Source organism: Lampetra planeri, chromosome 14 (assembly GCF_965212315.1).
Source record: "Lampetra planeri chromosome 14, kcLamPlan1.2.h2, whole genome shotgun sequence".
NCBI classification, from domain to species: Eukaryota; Metazoa; Chordata; class Hyperoartia; order Petromyzontiformes; family Petromyzontidae; genus Lampetra; species Lampetra planeri.
The window spans coordinates 12,439,204-12,454,546 of NC_136120.1; the positions used below are offsets into that span (position 1 = coordinate 12,439,204).

The window sequence follows — 15,343 nt, forward strand, 5'->3', positions numbered from 1 at the left end:
TTTGATAAACGAGTGAGGTCTTGCAATACGAGCAGTACGTGTGTACGCTTTGTCTGCCGAGCGTCACGTGATCACAACTGATATACGAGTGCTTTGATATACGAGTGCTTTAGATTACAAACAACGTTTCCGGAACGAATTATGCTCGCAATCCAAGGTTTTACTGTATTTCCCAAGACAGTTCAGCAAGAGGATGATCCTGGGAATGCCAGGCCAGGTGGCAACCCCGAGCCAGGATAGTGCTTGGATGGGTGACCACCACACTCTGGTTGCTATAGGCTTCACGGGGCTTGCTTCAGCGGGCAGCAGAGGGCAGTACAGAAAAATGCATGGTTGTACTGTACTTCTAGTGTGCACTTCCAGCGTTGTACATGGGCGGGGAGCGTTATCTAAACCTGTTCAGCAGCCCCCCATCCCTCCTCCCCTTCACCACTGACGAGTGAGGTGGTGGGGTTGGGTTAAATAACCCCCACAGCTCGCAAGGTGCGGGGAGGCCCTTATCCAGCAGTGTGTTGACAAACGCGGGCGCAACGGTGGCAATATGTATAGTCCCGTCGCCTGCTATGCAGGAGGGCATGAGTTCGATCCCGACCCTCACGCCTGCTGCTGTATATTTGGAGTTTGCATCTTCTCCGCTTGGTCGGGTGGATTTTTCTCCGGGTCCTCCGGTGTTTCCCCTCCACATTTCGAAACTTGCTTTGAGAGTATTTTACTGCTTTAAATGTCCACGTGATAAGCCACTTCGTTGAGCTATCATTTGTGACCAGGTTTGCTTCTGAAAAATATCTAAATAGCTCAGCGGGCCTTACCTGGCAGTAAAAAAAATAAAAAATAGTTTTATTTAACAGGCTGTGCATTATACATCGTGGCATCAAGAATAGACACCTCTTGACGAATCCACGCGCCCCGTTCCACCCGCACTTTGCGGCGTTAACCGGGGCCTGGCTGTAGAATTCCAAGGCCCGACCTCCGGCACGGCAACCTGGCGCAGCGGCAAGCGCGCTAAACCGCCAGGCCAGGTGACACATTGTAAAGCAGAGCCGACGACACAAGGTGGCAGGGGGTTCGTCTTTTATTCCTCCCTTCAGTCCACCACTCGTCCCCAGCCGTCTCAGTCTCGTTCCCGACAAGATTCCCCTTCTTCCCGCCCGTTCTCTCCCTTATATCTTCTCGCTTGCTCCTCCCTCTTCCCCTGTCACCGTCCCACTCACCCTCCTTTTGGTGGGAATCCTTCCCCTGACATCCCTTACACATTAAACGGAGCTGCTCATAGGTTAATGATGTATTGGAACGTTATATTCTTGGTTCTTTCGGTAAAGTCACGTAGAAGGGAAATAATAAAATAAAAAATATATAAAACAATACAATTCTCACGACGTTTCGACTTTTTTTTCCTCTTGCTGTGGATTTCACACCTGATGATGATTGCTTGTGTTGCAGTCGAAACGTCGTGATAATTTAATTGTTTTATATTTGTATTATTTTATTATTTCCCTTCTACGCGACTTTACGGAAAGAACCAAGAATATGAATCCCTGCAGTAGCGAAAGCTTTAAATAAAAATTTTATTGGAACGTTGTTAGAAACAATATTACAGTGAGTATGCTAAATGCCCTGATGGCTTTTTCTTCTCGTTGTTGTTGTCGTGTTTTTTGTTGTTGCCACTAGGGTCGATCAAATTCTCGGCAAGGACAACTTGTCCAGCGTGGAGCGGCAGAAGGCGAAGGAGAGGGGCCAGCCCAGGTCAGAGGTCAGAGAAGACCAGAGCCTCATGGGAAGGGTGGTCAAGATGGACAAACAGGTGCGTGATGGTTTGATTTCCCTTCTCCCCGAGTCACGCGTGCACGCGTTAGTGTGCCTGTGTACGCCTTGGTGTGTGAGTGCGTGTCTGCGTGCATGTGTCTGTGCAACTGCGTATCTGCGCGTATGTGTGTGCGTGTGTTTGCATGTATGTGCGTGTTTGTACGTATACGCCTGCGTGTGTATGTGTCGACTCGGCCTCAGATGAGTCACCTGGTGCGATGGGTAAACACCCCGCCACGAGGGAGACAAAGGCTAACAGCACTTGCCCCAACAGCCTGTGCAGGCTATAGGGGGATCTTTGTTTTTGTGTGTGTGCATGTTGTGGGGAGCGCGAGTGTAGTAGTTAGCGCACTACATCTGTGACGATTATCTTAACTGGTCCTGGGCCTACCCTCGGTCAACTCAGCCTTAAATGAGTGTGTGGTACGATGTGTAAACATCAGCGCTGGGGATATTTAGGCAGCCCAGGCGTGGTGCTGGCCACCCACCCCCTCGTGTGCCGTGTTGGCTTTCTCAGGTGCTCGCTAACAGCACTTGCCCCAACAGTCTGCTGAGGCTACGCAAGGAGGGGGGGGAGGCGAATCTTTGTCTTCTTATGTGAGCAGACAATAACAAGTACTGCTATTTTAGTGCACACAAACGACAGGAGGTACAAGAACCATGTTCATGCATAATGCGCGTTGATTACCACGTGAGTAACCCAACCGGCAATGGATACCCATTGTCATTCATACGGATTAATTGATGCCCCCCCCTCGCACAAGAAGGGCTCACAAGTGACGTCATCACATCTACGCCTCTATTTAAGGAACAAAACAGGAGGATTTCTCCACAGATCTGGCTGCCGCCTGATGAAGCTAGTTGTAATTACTGGCGAAACGTCGTACTCAGATTGTAACTGTTGTGGATTTGCTCTCCAACACACCGGTGTGCTGTGCTATTGTTTACTTGACAAACCTTACCAATTGGCTGCGTCGGGTGGTGGCGGGTTTAACGACACATTTATATATTTACGCGATCTAACGCCAAAAAAACCCTCGATTTTGAATCTTCGTCTTCATTTGCACTCGCGCGAATCGTTTCGCTCCGCAGGTGCAGACGATCGAGAAGAAGCTGGACTTCTTAATCGACTTCTACCGCCAGTCCCTGGGCAAGGGGCCGCCCAAGATGCCCACGGCCATGAGCCAGTCGAACACGGAGAACAACACGGACTACGAGACGCCGGACGACCAGACGTCCTCGCTCGAGATCACCGAGACCACGTGCGTGGCCACGTCGCCGTCCAGCAACGGCAACCACCTGAGCCAGGGCCTCTCCGAAGACAACGACCTCGCGCTGTCCCCGCGCGGCAGCCCTCCCGCCTCCGCGAACGTCGCCGCCGAGTGGCTCCAGGTTCCCGACCAGAAGGAGGAGGCGGCCATCAGCTGGAGCTCGCAGAAGTCCCACCTGACCCTGCCGGTGCCTTCGTTCATGTCGTCCACGGACCAGAACATCACCATCGTCATCAGCCCGTCCACGTCGGACGATGTCCTGGCCGCATGCGACGGTTCCATCCCCGCTCCTCCTCCCGCTCCACTCTCGCCGGTCTGCCGCGGCGAGCTCTCCAAGGTGTTCGGCGCTCGCTGCGGCAACGGCAACGCGGTGGGGCCGATCTTCGCGGCGGCGGCGGCCGGCCTGGGCGGAGCGCCGTGGTCCGACAGCATCCTGAGCGTGGAGGACTTGCCGTCGCTTCACACCGTCAAGGAGATGGACGAGCAGCTGGCGGCCGACGACCTGTCCGGCGAGAGCCTGCAGAGAGTCGGCGGAGACGCCGCCGCCACCGTCACCGCTACTACCGAGCCGTCGCACATGACTCTGTTGCCGCTCGGTCCGCGATCGTCCGCTGAGATGGAGTTTGGCGGCTCGGCCAGGGGCGTACCGCAGCAGCAGCAGCAGCACTTACAGCGCATCACCGATAAGCCGGACTTAATATCACTTCCGTAAAAAAAAAAAAATTGTACGCACAAGCGTTTTTTTTTTTTAACCTCCCCTTCTCCCCCTTCCCTCCGTGTAATTCTCACTGTTGTTACCGCAAAACGATATTTTAAAGATTTGGACCGCATCAAACGAATGCGTTGCGTAGTCGACCGTAATAATGTGAGTAGCCGAAAAGATAGGATTTATGAACCCATACTGGGGCTTTTGCGAAAGCAGTTTTTTTTGCTGCAGGTAGTGAAGTGGGGGGGGGGGTGACTGCGGTGGGTGGGAGAGGGAAAATTGGGCCACCCACCCACCCCACCCTCATCGACCACCCGCCAAGATGCGGTAGCTGCCCCGGTGGTATGTGGGCGTCCCTGGGGCAGCGTTCGTTCTTTCCTCCCGACGATTGTTCACAGGCGGCGTTGACCGCGCCCCGGACTCACCACCTCGACTGTCTGTAACCCTTATCCCCCTCCCCCCTGAATTGTATAAAAAAGTGGAATGGACCAATAGTCGACCAATGTTAATCATAGCCGTTGAAATGTTTACAAGACTGCTTTCATTTTAAGTCCTGAGCATGCTATTACCTATAATGTGCAATTACCTTTAATAATAACCAAATCTGTGCTGGTGCATTTCGCAGCTATATAAATGCAGCGTGTAGACTTTTACGAGCGTACTCACACAGGGACGTTTTTTTAAATGTCAATTTGTAGTTTCTAGTTTTCATTTTTATCTCTCCCCTTTGCCTCCCCTGTGTCATAAAAGTAACGCTGTTAAGAGCTGAGTTGCGCACATTTTTTCGAGTTGATGGACATCGTTTGGGGCGCCGCGGTGGCGAGATGTTAACTCCCTCGCCTGGTATGCAGGAGGTCGTGGGTCTTGATCCCGACCCTGACACCTGTATATTTGGAGTTTGCATGTCTCTCTTCCCGTGGTCACGTGGATTTTTCTCCGGGTCCTCTGGTTTTTCCCTCCCTCCACGTCTAGAAGCATGCATTTAGAGTATTTGGCTGCTTTCCATTTCCAGACGATAAGCCACTTCGTTCAGCTATCATTTGTGGGCAGGTCACTTCTAAAAAGAGCTATATACAGCTCAGTGGGCCTGACCTGGTAAAATAAAAATAGTTTATAGTTTAAGTACTTGTTTACAGGGCTGGGTAATCTCAAACCGCCAATCTGAGTGCCCGCCGTGACAAAGGGATGGCGGGCCTTCAGTGGCCTTGTTTGGCCATGGTGGGGGAGAAGCCACCCTCCCCGGCTCCATCTCCCCGCACGTTCCTGTGGATGTTTTGGGGCCAGACCCTGCGTACTGGAGACTGCCGCGCACGTTCCAGCATCGTAGCGGACGTTGAAGTTCCCGTGACGTTATTCGTTAAAAAGAGTGGGCGCCATTTTGAAAATTACAAATTCTATCATTTGATAAAGTCACAAAGCAACCGACTGTGAAACTACTGTGCGCCGTGATAGTCTGTGAAATTTTAGCGCCTTCGTGATAGCCTTTCGCTTGACGAATGTCTCAAATGCCAAATGTACTCACGGTTTGATTTTAAATGTTTGTTGTCAATTTAAAGTTCCCCCTTTTTTTCAGACTTCTTCTCAACTGCCAACTAATGTTACCATTGACATCTCGTCTTGCGGTGAATGGACCACTCGGGGTCTACCCTCTGTGTTCGAGAACGACCCAGTGACACGAGATGTCGTAAAAACCATTGACACACTCTCCAAGTGACCTGCTCTCTCCACAATAGGTGGCCACACGAACCGCTGCAGACAAATGTTCATTCCACGGCAGCGAAACTGATCTTGTTAATGATCAGAGCCGGAATTTTAGCCAGTAAGTAAAATAAAAAACAACCCAAACTATTTTTTATTTTCTTTCTGTAATCGTTGGTGACCAGGCTGAGACCACCAGCTTATCACACTAATCACGGGTGACTGAAACCCGGATTCAAACCCAAGACCTCAACAGTGTCGGCTTAGGACTGTGACCGCTGAACTGCCTGACCCGCCTCACCCTTGAGTGTGGCTTAGCAGCTTGCTGCGGATGTTGCTCGACTTGCATGCAAAGTGACGCAATGGCAGAAGCGGACCTTTCCATGGGGGGCCGGGAGCGCTGAGGGGGGCGGGGTGTGGGGGGGGGCTACCCCAGAGCCGTCCCAGGGTACGGGGAATCGGGACGACTGTCCCGGGCCCCGCGCTTTGGGGGGGGGGTGTTGGGGTGTCGGGTGGGGGCCCACAGTGGGGTTTGCCCCGAGGACGGCCCTTCCCTCCATAAACACATCCCAATGCGTTGTCTCCAGGACAACGATGAATGACGTAGCAATCGGTTTCCCCCGTTTTTTTTCTGGCAACCAAACAGGTGTTGAGATGTTAAAACACCAAACTGAAACCTTTTGCAAGGAATCATGTCCGCATTAACCGCAATACCTGTGGTCAGAATGAAAACAAAGAACGTGCTTTGATAATATATGCATTGTCCTTGAAACAGATTGGTCCACACCAGAGACGGCTTTCTTTCGAGCCTCGTCTCAAAACGGTGTTAGACCAGAAGACGCCAAAAGGCGTGAAAAAAAGGGTAAAACTTACTCTCATATTTTGTTACTGGCAAAGGAGGTCCCATGAATACATAGCAATCCTTGGGGGACGGATGGGGGTGGTGGAGGGTCTGAAAGGGGTAAGGGTGGAGGTCACCCCCCCCCCCCCTTTGTGATGGATTATTTTGGTGGTCCGACTTTCGTCCGTGTCGTCGGGGTCAGTGTCCCCTCGCAAAGAGGGCCGCCTCTGGCAGCGTGCGATACAGATGACGACGATGACGACGATGATGACGATGATGATTCTAGATTTGAAGCTTTCGTGACTGCAAGGATTAATATTCTTAGGTTTTTTCGGTGAAGTCACGTAGGTAAAAAATTAAAATTAATAAAAGTAAAATAAAAATTACATATTTTATTTTTATTTTACTTTTATTAATTTTAATTAGACTTTTATTAATTTTAATTAAAATTAATAAAAGTAAAATAAAAATAAAATAAAAATTACGGCGTGATTTTTATTTTATTTTTATTTTACTTTCATAAAATAACGACGTGATTTTTATTTTATTTTACTTTTATTAATTAAATGTTTTTACCTACGTGACTTTACCGAAAAAACCTAAGACGATGATGATGTCTGTGCCGTTTCTTGTAATCCAATCATAATAGCGAAGCAATAGATCTGTCAAAATCATTCTGCGCGCAATGTGTGTGTGGTGCGGGGGGGGGTAGGAATGGAAAACAGTCACAAACCGTTATGCACCGCTTGTATCGCTCTCACCCCCGCTCTCGAATGCCAGAATATGTTTTTGTTCCGAATCAGGGTGGGGTCATCAACGTGTCGTAGCTTTTGAGGCTGCACAAACATTTGGGGGAAAATTCCCGAACGATAATGATTGTGTTTCCCCCCCACCCCCACCCCCTCCTCCTCCTCATTACGTTATTTTGCACACCCGCAAAAAAAATAACCGGTAAAAAGTGCCACATCAATCATGCGTTGGTAATTTTTTCAAAACATTATAATTTGCTTTTCTTTTCTCTGCATCATCATCATCATCATCTAATCACCGCCGTGCATTTCTCGTTACACGTCAAGCTGCCGTCATGTGCCACGTTACTTTGTCCGGGCAGCGTGTGCTGCATTTCAATTGATTTTGTTTTTGCCCGTGGAGTCTCTTACGCCAGCAACTCTTGAGTGGGTCCTTCCGCCGTGTTGTGGCCAAGTTGGCAGAGACGATCACAGCCGCAGTCAAGGCGTGGAGTCGGGGGTTTGGCACTGCTGCTGCTGCTGCTTCTTCTGCATAATTGCCCCAGTAGCACCAAGGGCGATGATGCGGTGTGTTTCTTTAGATGCAATCAGCGCCGTTATTTTGACTTTCTTTGACAGCTGCTGCATTGGCCCACGGAGGTTACTACAAGAGACTCTATCTAAAATATATTTCTATAAACATCGCATCAGGAAATGTTGTAAATGAGCTCATTCACAAGGCCTTAACGAGTAGCAGAAATACACGGGTTGGATCTGACGTAGTTTGAACACATTCCCATTTGTGTAATTCCCTTTTGCTCTTCACTTGCACACTAACTAAACAGATTGCCTTGACTTTTTTGAGCCAATATCCCAAATGAAGGCTGGACATGAATATACATGAGCTGAAGACAATTAACCTTAAGCCCCAAAAAAAGGAAATGTATTCTCCAACATATAAAACTGAAATAACCCAATGTCGTCGCTTCATAGTAATTATGATATAACGGCATTTCTTCTGCCTCTGTGATGGAAGTAGGAGCCGTTTTCCTTGATTAAACTCACTTAATTTGTGTCTAGAATTAGAAGGAACCCGTCAAAGCCACGTTTGGCCAAATAAGAGAAAAGTATCCCACGGAGAGCCCTCGCAAATCTGAAGGCACCGCAACGTTTCAATCGGCCAGTTTGAATTGTATCGTGACAGAAAAAAAAGAGTGCCGATTCCTTGAGTAATAAAATAGATTATATTGTCAATCCACCGCTGGATGCTTCTTTGACCCATGCTTCCCGAGATGCTGAAGGGAACCCGATTAAGCGTTTGAAATAATCACTCCACCGGTGATGGATTTGCAAAGCTCCCCTTACATTACCAAAAAAACATAATTAGGCCAGTCCAAACTGCACCAAAAACACAGTCGATGATGAAGGAAGCTTCACCTTTTAAAAGCAATTTCAAAGCGCCTGGCCCAGTGAGCTTTGGCGCAACCCTCGGGGAAACAAGAAATCAAAGGCCCCTTTAATTGATCCTCTTCGTGATTGATGTCTCCACGGCCAGGTTTGTTTAGGGTCAGACATAATACTCGCTGACATATCGACGCATTCGACATCGACTCTCTTTAACAATGCCTATTATTTACAGCCCAAAGGCAATACCACCCCTCCCTCCACCCTATTAAAACCCATCCCACTGCCCTGACCAAAAGCCTCAAACTCAGTCTCCAGAAGATGATTCTCGAACAAAAATGTGTCCTGGCTGGACGATGCCACTAAGAGACCCACGCCACGAAACTGCCGCTCGGCCGGTGCCAATTTCACATCAGAATCACCCCAGGAATGCGCTCCCGCACCTTGTCAGGTCACGGAAGCTAAGCAGGGTTTGGCGACTGGCAAGTGCTTGGAAAGGTGACCACCACCGTGCACTCACAGGGTTGCTATAGGCGTCCGCTGCGCTAAGTTGGTGGGCAGCCGACGACCGTGCAGGAGGATCCATAGCTGTTCTGTACTTCTATGCTCTCGTGCCCCCCCCCCCCCCACCTCTTTGTGGGCCATGCCTTCACCCACCTGAACTGACCAGCATGGTGAAGTATGCTTACATTTAAATGACCCACTAGAAGCACGCACGGCGTCGTGGTGGCAGGCCCTCATTCACCAGTGCTATTGACAAAATGTGTTTTTTTGTACGTAAAAACAAGTTAACTGTCGTTGCATGTAAAGCAAGAAAAGCATTTAACAAAACGTATTGGGGTCCATCAGGCATGTAGCAACTCTGGCGGGGGTGGGGGCATGACACAGACAATGCTAAACAAACTTGAAACAAATCTGAAACTCTGGAAGTCGCCTGATGAAGCTAGTTGTAATTACTGGCGAAACGTCGCACTCCGATTGTAAATGTTGTGGCTTTGCTGTACTAGTGACGAATTGGCATGATCTGTTTACGTGACGAACCTTACTAATTGGCTGTGTGGAGTGGTGGCGGGTTTAACGACACATTGATATTTACGCGATCTAACCCCCCAAAAAATATTATGAAATCTGAAACTTTAAACAAAATTGATTATGATCGGATCTGCTTTTGTCTACTCTGTCACCTCCCTGTGCAAATAGGAAAGCGTTTGCGATGCCCATCGCTGGAATGTCTTCATGCGTACTCATTTTGACCGTGAGTCGTATATATGTATGTGTGTATGTTGGACTTTTTTCGCACCGTACGTAGCGAACCGCGCTAATTCGTAGGTGCGGGGGAAGGGACAACAACACTACACGCAAAGAGGAGTTCTAAAGAAGTGAGTTTTCAATCCAGATGAAAGTACATCGCTCCAGTGGCTTCCTAATATCGGAAGGAAAGAGCGTTCCAGACGGCCGCAGAAGCGCACCTGAAAGCGCGCGTTCGATCGCCGGCAGCCAAAATCCGCTGTTGCGAGGATGACGAGGGATCGAGTGATGGTTCAAGCTCCTTGACGAGACCAGCAAGGGTATTGTGATTAATTTGTGGCAAGCACTTTGTATGTAACGAGTGCGGCAAATACCACCACCGTCACCCATGGATTGCATAACGCTCGGGCCGATTGCCCTTCTTCATAGCAGAGCAATAAGAAGAGGGCCCTTGCCCGAAACGTCGCCTATATTTTACTTCTTCTCGAGGGCACACTCACCTCCACTACGTCGCCCACACACAATCGCTGCACACATCACACTCGCCAAACACCACGCACTCCGACACACCCCAACACGCTCGCCACACGTGACACCCTAAACCTCGCGTAACAACCTCCGCAAGCCACAATCAACACACACCCAACACGTACACCAACCACACCCAACACACCAACCATACTCAACACACTAACCACACTCAACACAACCACCACAATCTCACAATCTCACCACTCGTGGAGCAAATGTGTTTTTGTTTCATGATTATAAATTAGGGGGGGGTGCAATAGAAGTACAGCACAGCCATCCGGTGTAGCATATCCCTTATTCACAGCTGCGGTCCGTGTTGTGGTTGTGTGTGTTAGGGGCCGTTCATAAATGACGTCACGCACCTGGGGGGGGGGGGGGGGTCAGACATTTGTGACGATGTGTGACGAGGGGGGGGGGTGAGAAATGTGACATCACATCAAAATGCGCAACTTTAAATAAACATAGACAACACGTTCTACTTAATTAAATAGACTTTGTAATAAATGTTTTCTCCTACAACATCAGAGTGCAGCGCCACATTAAATACGAACTACAATGACAATAGTTTAAATTGATTTGAAGCATGTTTTATTTTCGGGGGGGGGGGGGGGGCAGAGCTTTGTGACGTCATATTTGAGGGGGGGGTCTGACTTTTTGTGACGCCGTGTGACGGGGGGGGGGGTCAAAAATCGTCCAAAATCGCGTGACGTCATTTATGGACGGCCCCTTACCCCTTGGTGGGAGCGGTAGTGTAGCGGTTAGCGCGCTGCGCTACGAACATAGAGACCCGGTCCTGGGCCTCCCCTAGGTCGACTCAGCCTCGAATAAGTCACCTGGTGCAGTGCGTAAAAACATCGCCACTGGAGAGACAAAGACGGCTGGGCGTGGTACTGGCCACCCACCCCCTCGTGTGCAAGTTCTGGCCTTCATAGGTGCTCGCTAACAGCACTTGCCCCAACAGCCTGTTGAGGCTACACGGGGTATCTTTGTCTTTGTCTCCCCTTGGCTGGGGGGGGGGAGGCCCCGCTGACAATCTTAAGAATCGAGGAGCTCTGCTGCCTCCGTGTGGCGAACCGTCTGAAGCGTTGGGGAGAGGCGAAGTGAGGACGACCACCACGACCACCACCTACCTACCAGGTGGCGAATGTTATTCGCGAGGTCGCGATGTTTGTGGAATATTAAACTCAAGGCACGGGGTGAACCCTCGAAGCAATGTTACACCCGGACCAAATGTGCACGACCATCGGCGGTGTTTGTAGCCACGTGCAAACGCTTACGCGCGCATCTCTCAATGCGGCCTTTTAAAGGAGTGACGTCACAAAGTGGGGGGGTGGGGGGGTGCCTCTTTTCCAAGACGTCTTGACCATTGTGGAAGAGAAGGCCTATTACATTTTCTCTAGAGTCTAGAACAGTGTTCTTCACTAGTTTTCGCGGGGGGAGGGTGGGGGGGGTGGCACTGTGGCTGATCAAACATCGTCAGTGTAAGGGTCTTCACACATTTGACACCATTGCCGCGTTTGACAGCAGCACGAGGTATGTGGAGTGTTATCGCTTTTCTCTATTGTGGGGGGCCGCACTAAAAGATCACAGTGAAGAACACTGCTCTCTCTCTCTCGAGAGAGAGACTCGCGGGGGTCCTTCCGCTAGGAGTGACGCGTGAGCAATTGCAGGGCTGCACCTTTACCTATCGACGGGGGAGAGTTTCGTCGTTCGGGATTCGTTGCATTCCTCATCTCCCTGCAATTGGGGAGGCGCCGCTGTGTCACCCACTCGCAGTGGTCACCACAAGTGTGGCTTTCCGCTCGCTGGCAAACACATTGCTGGCCACGAGGGCCAAGAGGCGTTTGGTCGGTACCACTTGCGGTGGCAACTACTACCATGACTACCACGGCCAATCTCCACCATCGGCCAATGTTCACTGCAGCAGTCTGCACCAGAGGTCGCAAACGGGGTTTGATTCCTTACCCGTACCCGTACCCGGCCGCACCAGGGTCGCAAACGGGTACCCGTACCCGGCCGTACCCGTACCCTACCCGTACCCGGCTGGGTACGGGTAGGGTACGGGTATCGGGTACCTGATTGCGACCTCTGGGATGAAGCCATGTTGCAGGCGCGGGTGGGTTGATTCTAGGAACTTGAATTGTGAGAAGAGACAAGACGTTGGGAAATGAGTGACAAACGGTGACTCACCAGTGACTCACGGTCTACCCGTACTCGGCCGCACCAGGGTCGCAAACGGGTACCCGTATCCCGTACCCGGCCGGGTACGGGTAGCCGGGTATCGGGTAGGGTACGGGTATCGGGTACCCGGTTTGCGACCTCTGGTCCTTACCATGGGCAGTGTTCAACATGGGCAGAAGCTGTTTTTTCTTTTTTAAACGCCCTGATTATTTTCATATTCCTTAGACGTTTCATATCACGCATTTTGTTTACGACAAACTACGGTCACCCATGTTTAGCAACCTTTTTCTCATAATAAAGACGCAAACTTGGGCTTGCTATATCGTACAGGTTTGTGAACTCGCGATAAAACACTGAAAGAAAAGCATTGCTAGCATTTGCCACCGTGGGTTGTACTGCTATTTAATATGTTGGGTCCATGGCAAGGCGCACGACTAATCTTGGAAGCGGTAACTCCACTGTACTTTATGATGCCACTGAAACGGGTCGTGCTGCATCGAGGGCTTCATTTCTCATTCGAAGTTTTCCGGAACACTGCTTGGAGTAAGCGATAATTATCGGCGTAAGGCACTACCACCAGGTGGCGCACTTCATGTTTTAAATCTCGCTCAAATCTAAGCTGTTGGAAGTTAACTCAGCCCATCACCATCCCTTTCGGGGGTGGGAAGTCAACGGTGATTGTTCCTGTGGAGTGCCTCGCTCCCGGCAGAGGAATGTGGACATTTCCACCCCTGGCTCAGGGTTGTAAACATTTAAGCAAGAAGTCACTTTTTTTTTTTAATGACTAAAAGGACAACTCGAGCGAGATGGATGTGACATGCTAAGATAATTTCCGGAGCGGTGTTCCGGATTTGTTCCGGCTGAAGGCCACAATATCACGGGTGCGGTCAGGAAATATTTAACACCAGGGTTGCAATCGCCATGACCTTTGAAAACAATTGATGAACAGCTTTGGTTTTCCTGCGCAAAATAACGGCGTGTTAAACATTTTAACATGAAGGGAAATTTAAATGATTCTGTATTTTTGCATAATTATTAAAGAAACGAGTTATTAAAATTATTGCATGGAAATGTCCACTGTGCATTTTATACTGAGAGAAGAGTACGTCTTGGCATGTCTGTCAATGGATAATAATACCGATTTTGTTATCTATAAAAACAAAAGCCTGCAATTTAAATATGAATGTCTTTTTACCCTGAAGTTCTGCCATTTATGCAGAAAAGTAATATTTATGAATGCTACCGTGCGATATTTACAGGATCTTTCAAAAGGGCACTCGTGATAATTACGAGTTTCCGCACGGCCAGAAGACGAGTTGTTAATTTTTTGTCAACTTCTAGACCAAGATGACCGATGCAAGTGCGGTGCAATCGATGGTGTGAAATCCTAACAAAAGGCCATCGATTGCACCAATATTGATGAAATATTGCATTGTTACTGCACCGTGCAATCAGGGGCACACTTCGGCTGCATCCCAGGCACACCCGTTGGAGCCGGATTCTAAATACGTATTGCAATCATTTCATCAGCGAGTGAGTTCGAGCCACATGACCACTTCAATAGTGTGTGCGTGTTGTGGAGAGCGGTGGCGCAGTGGTTAGCCCAAATAGCGCGAACGAATCCGGCGACTCGAGTTTAATGTCCCCCGCTCACGATCAATAACAGTGACGAAGATATGAAACGGTCCTGGGCCTCGCCTAGGTCGACTTGGCCTCAAACTAGTAACTGGTGCGGTGTGTGAACATCGGCACTGGGAAGACAAAGGCGGTCGGGTGTGGTGCTGGCCACCCACCTCTTTATGTAACGTCCCGGCCTTAATTGGTGCTCGTCATAAATGGCATTCCTACCGACAGCCTGTTGAAAACTATCAAGCATGGGAGAGACCTGTTAACTTCAAAAAGTCATCGTTGTCAACACGTGGCCTGGAATCTTGTCCAGGTGGTCTCCAGAGCCCGGAGGAACATTTCTTGCGGTGTTGTTGCAAATTCTCAGAAGTGTTCAATATTTTTTTAAAGCGCCCTGTATTTATGTGTGTGTGCAACATCGCCCGCTAGTGTAAAGCTTTTGAAGGACCCTCCATACAAAACAAGTCTTTGAGACTCAGCGATGAGGCTATCCTGGGTTCAACGTAACACACCACAACTCAGACCTCGCTGAGTGCGGTGAGCACTCATCGAATCACCGTTAACAACGGGATCATTTATACCCACTGCGTAATCCTCTCTGCTGATTGGAATGGCACACCCATCGACGGGTCGTGACTTGGGTCAGCTGCTTCAATTTCATTACTTCACAAGAAATTGTACTTGCCCAAAACGTGAAAGAACCTGCACATATACCGAGCGGAGCATGAAAGCATCCCACTGAAAAGTCTCAAATGTAACTAATAATAACTTGAACAAAAAAAAATTAAAAGAAATAAAAAAACATCCAAGAACACGGAATCTTAGATTTTTTTCACTTTCATCTTCAACGCAGTTGAACAAAAACACAGCAAAACATGTGGATTCTCCATCCTGTTCCGTGTGGGATAGTGTGTTGCCCCCTCGCCCGCGTGGGCTTTCTCCTGCATGTGGACACTCATTTTTATTGGCTGATAACACCTTAATATATTGGGAATCGCAGAGCTTAATCAATAATCATTGGTAGGGCCGTGTGGCTGCTGCTTTTCCACTCGTCTGTGGTTCCTCCACGCGCCTCTGAGTCGCTCTCTCTTCGAGACTGAGCGAATATTGTGCAGCGTTCCAAGTTCAAATTATATTATTAAAAAAAAATAGTACATAATAGGCGACGTTCTGGACAAATGACCCTTCTTTTTTAAAGCTATATACAACGAGGGGCTGTTGCCCAAAATATTTCTCCGTTTATGGCCGATGTGCCCCCGACGAATGTGTTGAGATTGTTTTTTTCGGAGGCTACTTGGGCACCACT

The 15,343-nt window shown here is 49.2% G+C and overlaps 1 protein-coding gene across 1 annotated transcript in view; it reads left to right on the forward strand.

The window, feature by feature from the left end:
• The window catches only part of LOC144722383 (potassium voltage-gated channel subfamily KQT member 4-like), a 124,140-nt gene extending 119,598 nt beyond the window's left edge, over nucleotides 1-4,542 (forward strand). Inside the window, exons 12-13 of the mRNA XM_078600608.1 lie at nucleotides 1,669-1,801; nucleotides 2,896-4,542. Of these exons, the coding sequence (XP_078456734.1) occupies nucleotides 1,669-1,801; nucleotides 2,896-3,786 (1,024 nt within the window). The 3' untranslated portion in view covers nucleotides 3,787-4,542. The remainder of the gene's footprint in view (nucleotides 1-1,668; nucleotides 1,802-2,895) is intronic.
• The last annotated feature ends 10,801 nt before the right edge of the window (nucleotides 4,543-15,343 follow it).